Genomic DNA, 13906 nt, shown 5'->3' with positions numbered 1-13906 from the left:
ATAGTATGGCTATTTATTCATTATTCATTTATTCAAGTTAACAAAATAAAATAAACGTCTTCTATTAAAAGAAGGCACATTCAGCTGTTAACTATACTAACGCTCCTTTTTGACCCGCCTTGTTTATTTAAAATACGTTGACATTAGAGCTTTAAATTTTAATTTGACGGTTAACGTTATTAGTTTAACTTATTGGCTAGCCTTTAAACGTACATCTGTTGAGCCCAATTCAATTCATAAATGTTGAAATTCTCATTCTGAGATAATTAAAGGAATGATATGACATTTTGCGAGATACGCTTATTCTTTTGTTTAATATGAAGCTGGAGCTTGGAGATGGTCAGCCGCGCTTAGCATAAAGACGAAAAACAAGTTAAAAAAATGCTTGAAGTTATCCAACACATATCCTACATAACAAATGCTAAACAAAGATATACTGTAACATGGTGAGCTTTAGACGTTGTACTGAGCCAGGCTAAAAACTAACCATATTCATGTATTATATCAGCTATTATAATAAAGCACATTACCATTTCCATTTAAAACTGCGGTTCACAGGAATATGAATTGTTCACTGCTCTCTGTTTCGATATAAATCGTAATTTGAAACCAAAAACCAAATAAAAGCAGCAAATTTGATCAGCTGTAGACATCCCATATGAATTCGAGGGACCAGGATGACAAACACACAAATTCATGCCAAGAAAATGGAGCAAAAAATCATTTTATATAGTCTGCCACTTACAATATTCACTTATTTTTCACCAGAAACGTTGTTGTCTCTGTCACGATTCAATCTGCAGCACACTCCCCACACGCTGTATAATACCTAGTTAAAGCCAGCAGGGTGTGAAATGGTATTTGGAAGTAAATGAAACTGACTATGAAACAGTGGAGTTGGGAGATATTGCCATGTCAAGATGACAGACAAGTCCTGGAATGGAGCAAAAAAGTTATTATCCCAAAGAGGAGCAAGGCTGGATTAAATATAACCCATGATGCCTCACGCTGCTCTGCCTTCATCCTCGCTGATACTGGAGAGAGAATACAGACAAAAATCATGAAAAGGCAACAACTCGAGCAGCAGCTAGTGCTCCTGCTGATTTTCATTTGAACAATCAATAGTATTTCATGCTGCCGTGCCAATAAGTGTTATTGCAAAGCATTTGGTTATTGATGCTCCATATAAAGTGTTTTGAAGGAGCTTTAGAGGAACACAATCCCTCGAGGCTCCTCCTGGCCTGATTTACAGCTGAACCGATGAGTCACAGAGGACATGCTGGGCATTGAAATAGCGACAAGTATGTTGTCAGCCTTATTAATTTTTAAGGTAGAGTGTTGTCCTGTGGTTTGTAGAGGACATGATGATATATGACGGCAGAGAGATCGCAGGGGTTAGGGCCTAATTGTTAAAGGGTTGAGTGGGGTGAAGGCGTAAGATGTGTGGAGGGTTATTCATCAGCCTCTCTGCTACAAACCCAGGAGGTGAGTTTGAAAGTCTGGAGAGAAAGTTTGTCCTGCACTTTACTCAAAATCCTTTTCTGAGAATATACAGTTGTTCAATAAAGCTCCATTAGAATAATCACCTGATCAAAAACATCTTTCATTTGTATCTCTGACTTTAGAAATCTCTCCTTAATACATTATATTAATATGATTGTTGAAAAATAGCACCACTGCACTCAGCACTGACACTTCAGTTTCCTCTGCCTTCAATTATATTTTGACAGGTGAATTATTATTATCTGTATATCTGCAGAATTTCACTGAACTGATTGGTTTTGTACCAAGTTATTTAGTTTTAATACTTCTCTTTTGAGTCCAATAAAATAAAATACACAGGTTAAAGAAGAGAATGACACTTTAGTTGCTCAATGGTTCAAAATAGAAACCATGGACTTGCTCTGCCAGATGAAGGCCTGTGATTGGTAGCTGCTGCCCTCTGCTGGAAAATGAAGTGACTCTCCAAAACAAAGACGTCTGTTTTATCACAATACTTTACATTCCTGTTGCATATTTCCATCTTTGTCAATAGAATCTTTAATTAATTATGAGACTAAAGCTAAATAATTTTAGCTTAGCTTGTAGTAGTGCGAAATGTAAATAAGTTTGTCATTGCATTGGAGAACGTTTCGTAGTGTTCGTGTCTGATTTTCCAACATATAAAGAATAATATGTTGAATGCTTGGAAAATTAATCACACAGTTGATTAGCTCAGCACCCAACAACAGCAAAAGTTAAAACTACAATAACAACAGCTACTGTTCACATTAAAGAAACAGAGCAGTGCTTCTACTTTATATTTTAGTTATTTAATTATAACTTTTGTATACTTTACTGCAGACCCTTTTCATTTAAGGAGACACTCATTTGTCTGTTACACACACATGCTTTCTTTCTCGATACAGATTCACACCTCACCTCGGGATTTCTGCCAGGACAAAATACTAATCCAATATCAGCGTTCTCTCTTCCCAAATGTAAAACCTGTACAGCTCATTGTAATCATTTTTATGTAGGGTACATGACTGAATAAATGTAACCGATCGAGCAAAAACTGAATTTTATAATCAATGGCGGTGAAGCAACTGTATTTCATGTGTATCAGTCACATCATAATTGATGCCTGTTCCACATTATCAGGTCAGTGCTTATATCAATCAGGTGGTTCTGACTGATTAGTGCTAATTGGTTGCTAAAAGCACTGATTTAATCAGAAAGCTTTTGGAATATCCATCAAAATAATTAAAAGTTCGTTTTTTTGGCAGTCAGACATTCACATTTCTCATGAGCACTGAAAACAACCAACTAGGGAAAGTTCTGAAAACAGTTCCTGCTCTAATTATGTGACTATAATGTAACCTAGACAAAGTAGGGTAAGGGTAATTTGTTTTCACTGTTGTAGATCATTACTGTGTCTCAAGGAAGTTTCTGCATGTTGATTTTTATATTTTTCAATGATTGGGAATACATTTATTAAAACATCATTTAAATAAAAACTACTAGGAAAAACATAATTGTGATCATGATGAAATTGGCTATTCATAATTCTATTTCATTATTATCGTATTAAGTTTAGTGTAATAATAATAATAATTATAATACAAAATATTATATATAATATTTATAATAGGAATAAAATAGCTACAATATAAATAATAATGATAATAATAAAACATACAAGACACTAGCATTAAGAAAAAGCTTTCCTAAAGATAAATTTTGAGAAGTAGATCGATTCACTAATGTCTTCCAATCATTCGTGAACTAAAGGTTTGCAGGCAGGAGCACTTCTTCCTTTTAAATGCTGATGAAATTGTAAAATACTGCATCATTCTTGGCATCAAAGAGGAGTCATCTGTGCTCTTGAGAAAGACTCCCTAATGAAGTCACTCATTTGCTCTGATATGTTTATCTGCCTCAGGATAATCATGATATGATAAGGTGAGATGGGGACAAACTGATGTGAACGCAGGAGAACTTCAAGTCACTTCAGTTCTATTATGAAATGAGTGTCATCATACTGATAAGACCTGTACCGACAGTCACATCAGATTCCCACAGTATCAGCAAGTCTCACACTCTGCACTGACATATTCTGGTTGAAATGTCGACAGCACAGCACATTTCATGACCCTGAAGTTTGAGAGGTATTTCAGAATTTAAAAATATAGTGATAAATATCTCTAGTTTTATAATGAAGAATGAACTGGTTACATACACATCAAATGATCCTGTTGATGTCACTATTAGTAAAAAGACACTCCCACCATTTAAAAACTGACTTGACATGATTGACTTACCATTAAAGAAAAAAAATCAGACATAAGAAATATTCCTACATGTTGGAAAAACAACTATGGATTACATTAAGACTTCCAAAAATCATTGGATACCTTCTACACTATTATAGTACTACTTGTGCTTTCCTTCATTATGCAGATGAAGAGAGCTTAAAGAAAATAATGCTCATAAAGATATGTGTGTCACAACATCGCCATCAGAGGAACTGGGAATGACATTGTGCTGAAAGATTAACATTAACTCATATTGGTCCTAATAGCTACTATTTGATTGTTATGGGGAAAATAAAAACCCCAATACAGAGACAGGACTGTTGTCCTCTACAGCAAAACACAGCAAAATGTGGCTTTATAACTGTGTGGTATAATATTTCAATGTGATTATTTGATTGTGACTAACAATGAAATCAAAGATAAGGGTGAACTAAAAATATAAATATAGGGCGGGAAAGGGTTTAAAAGATCCTCCATTACTCTTCCAAACATTTCAGCACCCTTTAGCAAAAATCGAAAACAAACCCTCATAATCATTTTCATACAGTCCCTTAGTTAACTAATTTAATTAATTAATTTAATGCTTGAGGGTATCTCTGCTTACAACTTATTTCTTGCTATATCTAGAAATTAAAGGTACATTATATAAATTAAACTTTTCTTTAAGAAACAATAAACTACATTTAAAAACATAAAGCATTTTGAATAAGACAAACATATATATATCATATAATCTATTTTAAACATACAAGAATATATATTAATGTCAAAAAATGTAACCAAACCAAAATGAAAAAAAGATACAGCTAGTCAAGGGCAGGTCAAAGATTACAAATTAAATGATCATGATCACTTTATCGGCACCCAAGTATCTCCCCTACATACTTTTGTAGACATCACTCTGGTAGAAGTGTCTGGTATCACTTCAAGTAAAACCGGTGGGAACTCTCCACATAAATGTGGGTATATACTGTGTGTCTCATGGAGAGTCAGGTACCTTTGGTTACTAGTGGCCCCCTCCCTCTTTATTAGTCCACAATTTACTGAAAACTCACGACAGACTGGCGGAGCAGCTTGCGTGATGCCTTCAGGCAAATGTGACAATGATTAAGCTGTGAAAACTCAACATGTTTTCACTGAGAACGACAAGTCACTTGAGATGTGACTTTATCGTCCACCGGGAATGTGACCTTGAGTTATTTGTATGTATTTGACAAACTGCGCTTCAGTTTAAAATGGAAGGTCATTTAAAGTTAAAACAATATTTTCATGATTAGGGCTCAGCTAAAATTTAATATGATCATATTTGTTGACGTTTTGTGGAAAAATGGTGATAATATGATCATATTGTGCTGCCATTTTACAATCCACAAGTAATAGTTACAATCAAATTGTTTAAAAGAAAATAAGCAATGAGTTATTAAAATATTAATGTACAAGGGTAAAATAGTGTAAAATAGTGTAAAATAATCTCAACACAAAGTCGATTTACTAGCCGGTCCTGGAGCTTAACGGTTGGTTTTTGGCTTCAGTCCATCTCAATGACAACTGAGCAAACTAAAACCAGGATAAAGACTGAGACACGGTTAAAAGACCAAAAAAGACACTAAATAGATTTTGAGATCAGATTATTTTGTAAAAATACTATTATTCAGTTTCAGTGGTTTATATGTGACTTTGCATTTATTTGCTACATCGTAATATTTATAGATATAGGATTTTCTTTTATCAACATCATGATTTCAAACATGTTGCCCAACTTTATGAAAAATAATATCAATTTAACAGAAACCTTTCCAATCAACTCTACCTTGTCTGTTGGTCTTACTTGTCCCTGTAAAGAGCAGGTAGAGGGAACTTCCCCTTCCAGGCGTAATAAAAGTCTGGTCTCTTAATAGTTCAACCTGAAACAGGGAACTCCATCCTCATTTTCCTCTGCTGCTCTGGAGCCCTGAGTCCATCAGGTGGTGCTGTACATCCATGGAACTGCAAAACAAAACAATAGCAGAGGGTTGCTCAGGAGGATCATTTCATGATGTAATGTATGTTTTCAGTGGATCACAGATGCAGGTTCAATTACCAGTTACATTATGTGGGAAAGCTTTTGACAAAGAAGGAGCCAGAACCAATCAAAACAAAGAACAAAAGTTTAAAGGGCACCGGATAGATTCACTGTGGACGCCAAAATAATGAAACGTAATTCTGTAACACATGGGAGAGTCTGTTTATATTAATACTTATATTTTGTTAATTAATTCTCTTGGCACCAGTCCTGCTCACCCTTTGAATCCTTTGCCAGAGGGCTGCAGGCTACAGAAGATACATGTTTGCAGTTGTGGTTAATTTCTGCCTCTAATGATTCCCACCAAGGTACACTGCAAACACATTCTTGGTCAGAACCTGTTGCAGAGCCTCGGCAGGGACACAGATGGTGCAGCAGGGTATTTTAGCCCGGGGCACTAGGAAGGTCATCATAAGATCCCTAGCCAGTGTCTCCACAGACGATCCCGAGAGAAGTGTTCATTGTGTACCAGCACAAAGTCTGATATGGGAAGAAAAGGAAAAAGGTTGGACTGGCACAACAGTGTCTGCATGAAAACATGAGACGGGACTTCTGTCGCTTCATTTAAGCTTTTTGAATATAAATGTGTGTGGGAGGGTTGCTGAGCTCCCTCGGGTGACATTCAATACCTCTGTGAGAGAAGTACGTTTTCATGGATGTGCTGGCATCAGTTTTCTGAACATCACTGGCCAATGTCTGTATTTTCCTCTACCAATCCACTGCTGCTCTACACTGTCTCCTCATCCTTGTCTAGGGTAACCACAACAGCAGACCTGTTCATTCATGCCTCCCCACAGCATCACCCTTACTTACAGTTACCTAAAAGTTCAAAGCAAGCTTAATGCCACAAGGTCAATGGGTCTCTTGAGCAATAAGGCCCGAGGTGCTCTTTGGAACCGAGATCATTTCGGGTTGCTGCACAGCCACCGAAGACATCAGACAGGGCCGGTGCTCTCTTGAAGGTTTAGATCTCGACTACATCAGTCTCCCAAACAGCTGATAGCATCAAATTAATGGAAAAACAATAGGTGCATATAGGCGCAGTCATCCTGGTAAATGCATCATCTCCAGACCAGATCGGGGAAAATTAAAAAACACATGTCCCCTCAGAGGGAAGGATCTCTTTTATCCAACGATGACACATTTATATCCTGGTGGAAGTGGTCTCCTCCATGACAATTAGTGTGAAAACATTGTGAATCATATGCTATGGCCTTCACAATCACCCAGCTGAACACTTATCAGAGATTTTGGAACACTGTGTTAAACAGGACTCTCCACCACCATCATAAAAACACCAAATGAGGGAGAATATTTTAGGAACATGGCAGCGACACCACCGTGAGTTCATAGACTGTTATGAACACTTGTGGTGTCCCAACACCTCATTTAGACTCTTTTCCTTTAGTCTCGCATAGCCAGACCTCCACACTTTGTTTTAGCCAGTGCTGTGGTGAGTGTCTTTTTTTCTATTGTTTCAGACTGGACTCGTTGGTATCTGCGCGCTCTGACTTGTCTCAGACTGAGCAAATATTCTAGTTGGTCTCAACCGCATCCAGCAATATATATATATATATATTTTTTTTTTTCTGAAATAACGTCCTCCTTCAGAACAAAACCACTGATGAAGTGTGCTTGTTCAGAAAACAGGTGTTGGTTTAATTCAAAATGCATCTAGACCAGGCAACTGACACTGACACTGGCCTAAATCTCATTAGCAATTACCAAAGTGTTTTATTCTTGACTCTGTCTCTCTCATTTGGATTCGGTCTAGACTAGTCCTGGTCTTGGACCTGACAAAGGGTCAACTTGACTTAAGTGCTGTGTCCGTGCTGGAGAAAGGCTTTAACTTTACAATTTATCTACACAGTTTAATTTATGTAACTTTTAACCAGTTTTAAGTTCATTCTTTAGTTACAGTACAGCTCTCTGTCTTTGTAACATTAGGGCAGCATAGGCCTAATGTTACATAAACACTGGACACACTAGGTTATTATATTAGACCAATAAAGTGTGGCGATTATGCTATTAATAAACCAAAACTCAAACATCTCTACAATCTCATCGATTGTTTAAACGATTATAATTATTATGGATGCATGTGTCACATAAATTGCTCACGTGGGCATCCAGGGAAAAACCAACACCAGGTCATGTTTCTTAGTGGGATTACATAACCTCTCCCATTAAAACCAGTACACTGACACTCTGGCAGTAACTAAACTCTACCACACGGTGGCGTCTTGGACTGTGAACTACCTAATGGCTTTGTGCTGAGGGGGCTGAGAGGACGTTGTACATTTTGTCCCACACGGTTGAGTCCCTCTCCTCCAACAATGAGGCACGTTTTTTTTAATTATTTTTCATTTTTTAGAAAAATCATCATCATCATCACAGCTCCCGATCGCCTCTTTTCTTATTGTTGTTTCGGTTCGACTGTAATCCCTCAACACATGTGAGGATGAGGATACACACGCACGCACGCACGCACGCACACACACACACACACACACACACACACACACACACACAAGTGGAGGAGGGTCACGCATAGTAACACGCGGCTGAGCTCCTGCTAGAGGGCGTTGCAGCTCCGTTTTACAGCCTATCCAATGATCAGGCTGCATGTGCCTTCAATCAACGTGGAGTAAACAGGCTGCAGTCTCTCCGACCAATCAAAGACGCGACATCCCAGTTTCTGCTCTTATAAATCCGGCCGGATCCAAGGTTTCGGTACCGGAGAATGAGAGAGCCACTAGTGAGACATCAACCGACAAGACACTGGACCTGTCAGTCCTTTAGTTTTTATTTCAATTTCCTCGTTTCTCCAGGTAATTATTTTTTCTTTCTTTTTTTCTCGCTGCTTTTGGTAACTTTAATTGTAGCAGGTTAGGCAGGAGCTCAGCGCGTACTCACTGTTACCGGACTTTTCATTGTTAGGTAAGAGCTCATCGTGTGAATCTAACATTTAATATGGCCCCACTGGCTTCAGCTCATTATTTAGTCCGTTTTAAGATGTGCGCTTATGAGAGTTTAATGTTTGAATAAGGCTTTTAGTAGTAGGTAGTAGGTGATGGGGATTACAACGAGGAAGCCTATGATGTAATATTGCTTCACTCTGGGCACTGTAACCATGGCTACAACAACAGGCGTAATGGTAACAGGATACAGAGTGGAAATGTCGAAGTTGTTGTTCAGGTTTGTTTGTATTGAGGATTTCCACGATGCATCTTTGTGAGCGTCAAATTTAAAATCTTTGTAGTCATGCACAGGCGGTGGCAAGTTGCCTTTTTCCCTCTTTGTTTCCAAAGTGGAGAAAGGGAAAAGGCTAGAAGTGCGCCTTCTTTTACATCCTCCAACACGTTTTCACCCCCTTCTCCTTTCTGGAACAAAAGACAATGGTGGTGGTTTTTGTGTTTTCTGCGCACCCCCCAACCCCAACCCCCAACTCCTGTTACGCAACATTTGATCCAGAGCGCACCGTGGTCTCATACCTGCATCTCTTCTCCCCTCCTCAGGTGTATTATAGTAGGAAATAAAGATGGCCACGTCCGCCAGTGCCACACTGAGTAAAGCTGTAAAGCAGCAGTACATGGAACTCCCACAGGGGGATAAAGTCCAAGCCATGTACATTTGGATCGACGGAACCGGAGAGGGGCTCCGCTGCAAAACCAGGACGCTGGATTTTGAGCCCAAAAGCATCGAAGGTAAGCAGCCTCCTGAATCTTCCTGAAACGCTTCCAGTGATGCCCAAAGTCCTACATTATTATAATATATAACCACCCTCCTCTTCCTCCTCTTGTAGATCTGCCTGAATGGAACTTCGATGGCTCCAGTACCTACCAAGCTGAGGGCTCCAACAGCGACATGTATCTGATTCCTGCGGCCATGTTCCGTGACCCATTCCGCAAAGACCCCAACAAGCTGGTCCTGTGTGAAGTGCAGAAGTACAATGGCAAACCTGCAGGTAACAAAGAGCCCAGATCTGTGAAGTTGTGTGGGTTTTTTTTTTTTTTTTTTTTTAAGACTTAATAAATGGAATACTTTTGGTTGCAAAATATATTGCCCTTGTAGAAAACTATTGTAAAATATGTTTTAGAGACAGTCGAACTGTAGTAGGATTAGGATTAAACATGGAGCAGACTGGTCTGACAGTGCAAGGTGGGGGCTGGGCTTAGTTTATAGAGACTAGAAATGTGTCATACTATAGATGCAGATTACTTTCAGTACTCTTACTTGCTATCTTATCTACATGAACAAACATTTAATGTGACCTGAAATGCGAGATTAAATCTCTTTGCCTTATTTGAACATGGAAATGACGCATCCAGTTTCACTCACACCTGCATATGAGCAGGTGCTTGCACACTTACTAAAACAAATGCACTCATTTGCACATGAATGCACTCATTCATTGTCATGTGCATGCACACGGATGTAGGCATTTAAAGGGTGAGGCATGTAGAAGTGTGTGTGTGTGTATCACTATAGTAGCCCTGGATCTAGCAACATTACTGCAGACTGTAGCAAAATGAGCAGAGGAAACAGAGTGACATTTAAACTAATGTAGTAATCTACAGTTTCACTGGATCCTCTTGCATGAGTTTAAGTGTCTTTAGGGGACATCTCATACTTTCAGAGCTCTGGGGCCCTAGAGCAGTTTTTATAACTTCTATTAGAGACCAAAGTACTCAAATGAACTGGAAGTTTATAACTGGCTTTTTTACTAGTGTTGGTCATCTAATCGTTTTTTTCTTGTTTCCTGCAGAAACCAACCTTCGTGTCACATGTAAGAAGGTGATGGAGATGGTGGATGACCAGCATCCCTGGTTTGGCATGGAGCAGGAGTACACTATCCTGGGAACAGACGGACACCCTTTTGGCTGGCCATCCAATGGATTTCCAGGACCACAAGGTAAGCAGCAGGTTTACTGTATTAGTGTAAATGTGTTTCCTGCATGGAAATGTGAATCAAAGTCTGGATAGTTTGAAAAACTGTCATATTTCTACAGGTCCATACTACTGTGGCGTGGGAGCTGACAAAGCCTATGGGAGAGATATAGTGGAGGCCCATTACAGAGCATGTCTGTATGCTGGAGTCCAGATTTGTGGCACAAATGCTGAAGTGATGCCAGCTCAGGTAATGATACTAAACATAATCCCTGTCTGGACTTTGCACAGGTTTTTATGGTTTTTAATAGCCCGTTTGAGATGTAACTTATGATTGTTTTTTTTGTTTTCAGTGGGAGTTCCAGGTTGGACCTTGTGAAGGGATCAACATGGGTGATCATCTCTGGGTGGCACGTTTCCTCCTGCACCGTGTCTGTGAAGATTTTGGCGTTGTTGCCTCATTTGACCCCAAACCAATCCCTGGCAACTGGAACGGTGCTGGCTGCCATACAAACTTTAGCACAAAGGAGATGAGGGAAGATGGTGGATTGAAGTGAGTGTCAAAAGCATCATGGGGTTGACTGATTGCTCGACTAATGTAGCATTTTTCATGAATGAGTTTTACATTTCTGATGGGGACTCTTGTCATTTCTGCTTTCAGAGCCATTGAGGATTCCATTGAGAAGCTTGGGAAGAGGCACAGTTATCACATCCGTGCCTATGACCCCAAAGGGGGGCTCGACAATGCCCGCCGTCTCACCGGCCACCATGAAACCTCAAACATCAACGAATTCTCTGCAGGCGTGGCCAACCGTGGTGCCAGCATCCGCATTCCTCGCAACGTCGGCCAGGAGAAGAAGGGCTACTTCGAGGACCGCCGCCCATCTGCCAACTGCGACCCGTACGGCGTGACAGAGGCCCTGATCCGCACCTGTTTGCTGAGTGAGGAGGGAGATGAACCTACGGATTACTAAATCACCACTCATAGACTGACTCCCACTGCCCTCCTGACCTTATCTTTTCTTTAAAATAGTACTGTATTTTATTTTTTTCTTCTCCCACTCAGATGATTTTAACCTGCATTTTAATGGTTTAAAGTTGGCTGGTCAACTTAAAACATGACACGGTAATATCTTTGGTAGTTATGAGCTGGTAATGGCAGGGTATGTCCTTCCCCTCGTCTTTGGAAGGGATTGGCTTTTGTAACACTGTTTTATAGCCCATGTCATATCTTTCCCTTGTCTGTTGGTGACTAAAATGAACTAAAGCACACAGACACTGAAGAGTAGAGCTGCTAAGGCTGGGCAGCATGTGTAACTTAATAAATCTGACTAGTTCATGTACTGTTAATATATGTTGACCTGCCTTTTCAACTATCCAGTCTTCAATGTTACTAATCTTTGATTTTTATGAAGTGTCTATTTTTTAAATGGCAACGTTTGATGTCTTCAGATTTTGGCACACTGGGTCAACTTGTATGGTACACTTTGTAGATGTCTGTACCCAGACTTATGTTGTTCAATGTGGTTGATCTGTCCATAATGCCATTTGTAGATTTCCTCAAGGAGTTTTATCCTTTTGTTAACTGCGATATTGTAATGCACCTGATTTGGTAAAACATGTTTACTGAACCTGGTGTTTTATTGATGCATTTAAAACTTTTATTTTTATCACAAGATGGTGTATGACTCTTGTCTTGGAGGCTTAAGTAGTTAGTTTTTGGGGAAATATGTTTACTCCTTTCTTGCAGAGTCCAAGGAGAAGGTCAATACCACTCTTTGAAACATAAGGCTACTGCTAGCAGCCACTTCGCATAAAGACCAGAAACTGCAAGCCAGGCTTTGTCCAATGCAAACAAATCTAATACTTACTGATTACCACATTGGTGACAAATTTTGTTACTAGCTGTGTTCCCCATTTTGCAGATGTTATGCTAAGCTAACTGACTTCTGGCTGTAGCTTTATGTACTGGACAGATAAGTGGTGACCTCTGCTAACTCTGCAAGGCAGCTGATTACCTAAAATGTCTCAGTATTGCTAAAAGAAACAGGATAGGACTGCCCTCCGCTTCTCTAGTGTTAACGAATCAGATATTCATTGGTCTAGCCATGAGTAGACTGGAGTCTGGAGCTTAAAGCTTTTTCAACACATGAATTGGTAATAGAGCAGACACCCATAAAACTCTTGCTAATTTCTTACACACTAATCTGGTCATCTTGTGAACACCGTTGGCTGTATAAACAGCTGAGGCTGGTCTCCTGTCTAAAATATAAATGCTAACGTTTGCAAAAGCTGTTTAAACAGCTGGTGAAACAGCAGTTTGCTGTAAACATAGCAGTAAAATGAAGTGCACCTAAAGGTAACTCTAGTAAAGGCTCTCTGGTTGTGTTTCAGTCTAGCTGATATCTTGGCAGGAGCTCAACGGCAGCTTTGTTCTGGCTGGTTTTTGGGACCCTGTGGGAAGTAACTGGAAACTGGTGCACTCACGAGACAATTATTATCCTCCTTCACTCCCAACAGCCTGAGGCAAATATTCACAGAAGTGCTGTGTCATAAACTGCACAGCACCTTGTGGCTGAGAACTAGACTTATCTTGTTTGAATCCTGTTATTACCCTCAAAAACAAACCAGACAGGCAGGTTGACACATCAGATTTATTTCAGTAGGCTTACAGTTGCATGGGACCTCTGGAGTTTGTTCAGTTTCTTCCAAAAAGAAAATATGACAAAATATATAATTTTTACTTTTGACCCGTATCCAAATACGGGCGAAGTTTAACTGTAAAATGCTAATGTAAGTATTTTCTAAATACCCAAGTGTATTGCACATGATGTTATTGTTTCATCAGAGTTTACACATGAGCTGTGAGTGAGAACTTCACAGATATAAACTCAGTGAAGTTATTTGTTTCCCTACTGACAAGGAGACATTCTAACCTTACTTCACAAGAAGCACACAACATCCTCATCTAACGAGACATAAACATTTTGTTCTGGTGCACTCTCTGCACTTGGGGGAAGGGCAATAAAGTTTGCTTTGAGACCTTTCCCCTACATCCCAACTGCCCTCACAACAGAACGTTAGTCAGCTCACTGATTGGCTTTGCCAGGAACAAGTTAACCAATCATAAAGTCGAAGGGCAGGTTCAGAGCTGTTT

General features: G+C 39.4%; 1 protein-coding gene across 2 annotated transcripts; it reads left to right on the top strand.

Annotated features, from left to right (window-relative positions):
* The first annotated feature begins 8521 nt into the window (after positions 1–8521).
* Positions 8522–12425, top strand: glula (glutamate-ammonia ligase (glutamine synthase) a). Of its 2 annotated transcripts, none has more exons than XM_051402083.1 (7): positions 8522–8690; positions 9378–9566; positions 9665–9826; positions 10628–10774; positions 10872–10999; positions 11103–11302; positions 11411–12425. In XM_051402083.1, exons 2-7 carry the CDS (start codon positions 9401–9403, stop codon positions 11721–11723), a joined length of 1116 nt encoding a protein of 371 aa, XP_051258043.1. In that variant the 5' UTR covers positions 8522–8690; positions 9378–9400; the 3' UTR covers positions 11724–12425. The 2 variants fall into 2 exon arrangements, with proteins under 2 accessions (XP_051258043.1, XP_051258051.1); XM_051402091.1 differs by having other exon boundaries at positions 8576–8799.
* The last annotated feature ends 1481 nt before the right edge of the window (positions 12426–13906 follow it).

The sequence above is a fragment of the Dicentrarchus labrax genome, unplaced genomic scaffold (assembly GCF_905237075.1).
Source record: "Dicentrarchus labrax unplaced genomic scaffold, dlabrax2021, whole genome shotgun sequence".
NCBI classification, from domain to species: domain Eukaryota; kingdom Metazoa; phylum Chordata; class Actinopteri; family Moronidae; genus Dicentrarchus; species Dicentrarchus labrax.
Note: the sequence above shows the minus strand (reverse complement) of the source record. Positions and strands in the feature narration are given on the sequence as shown.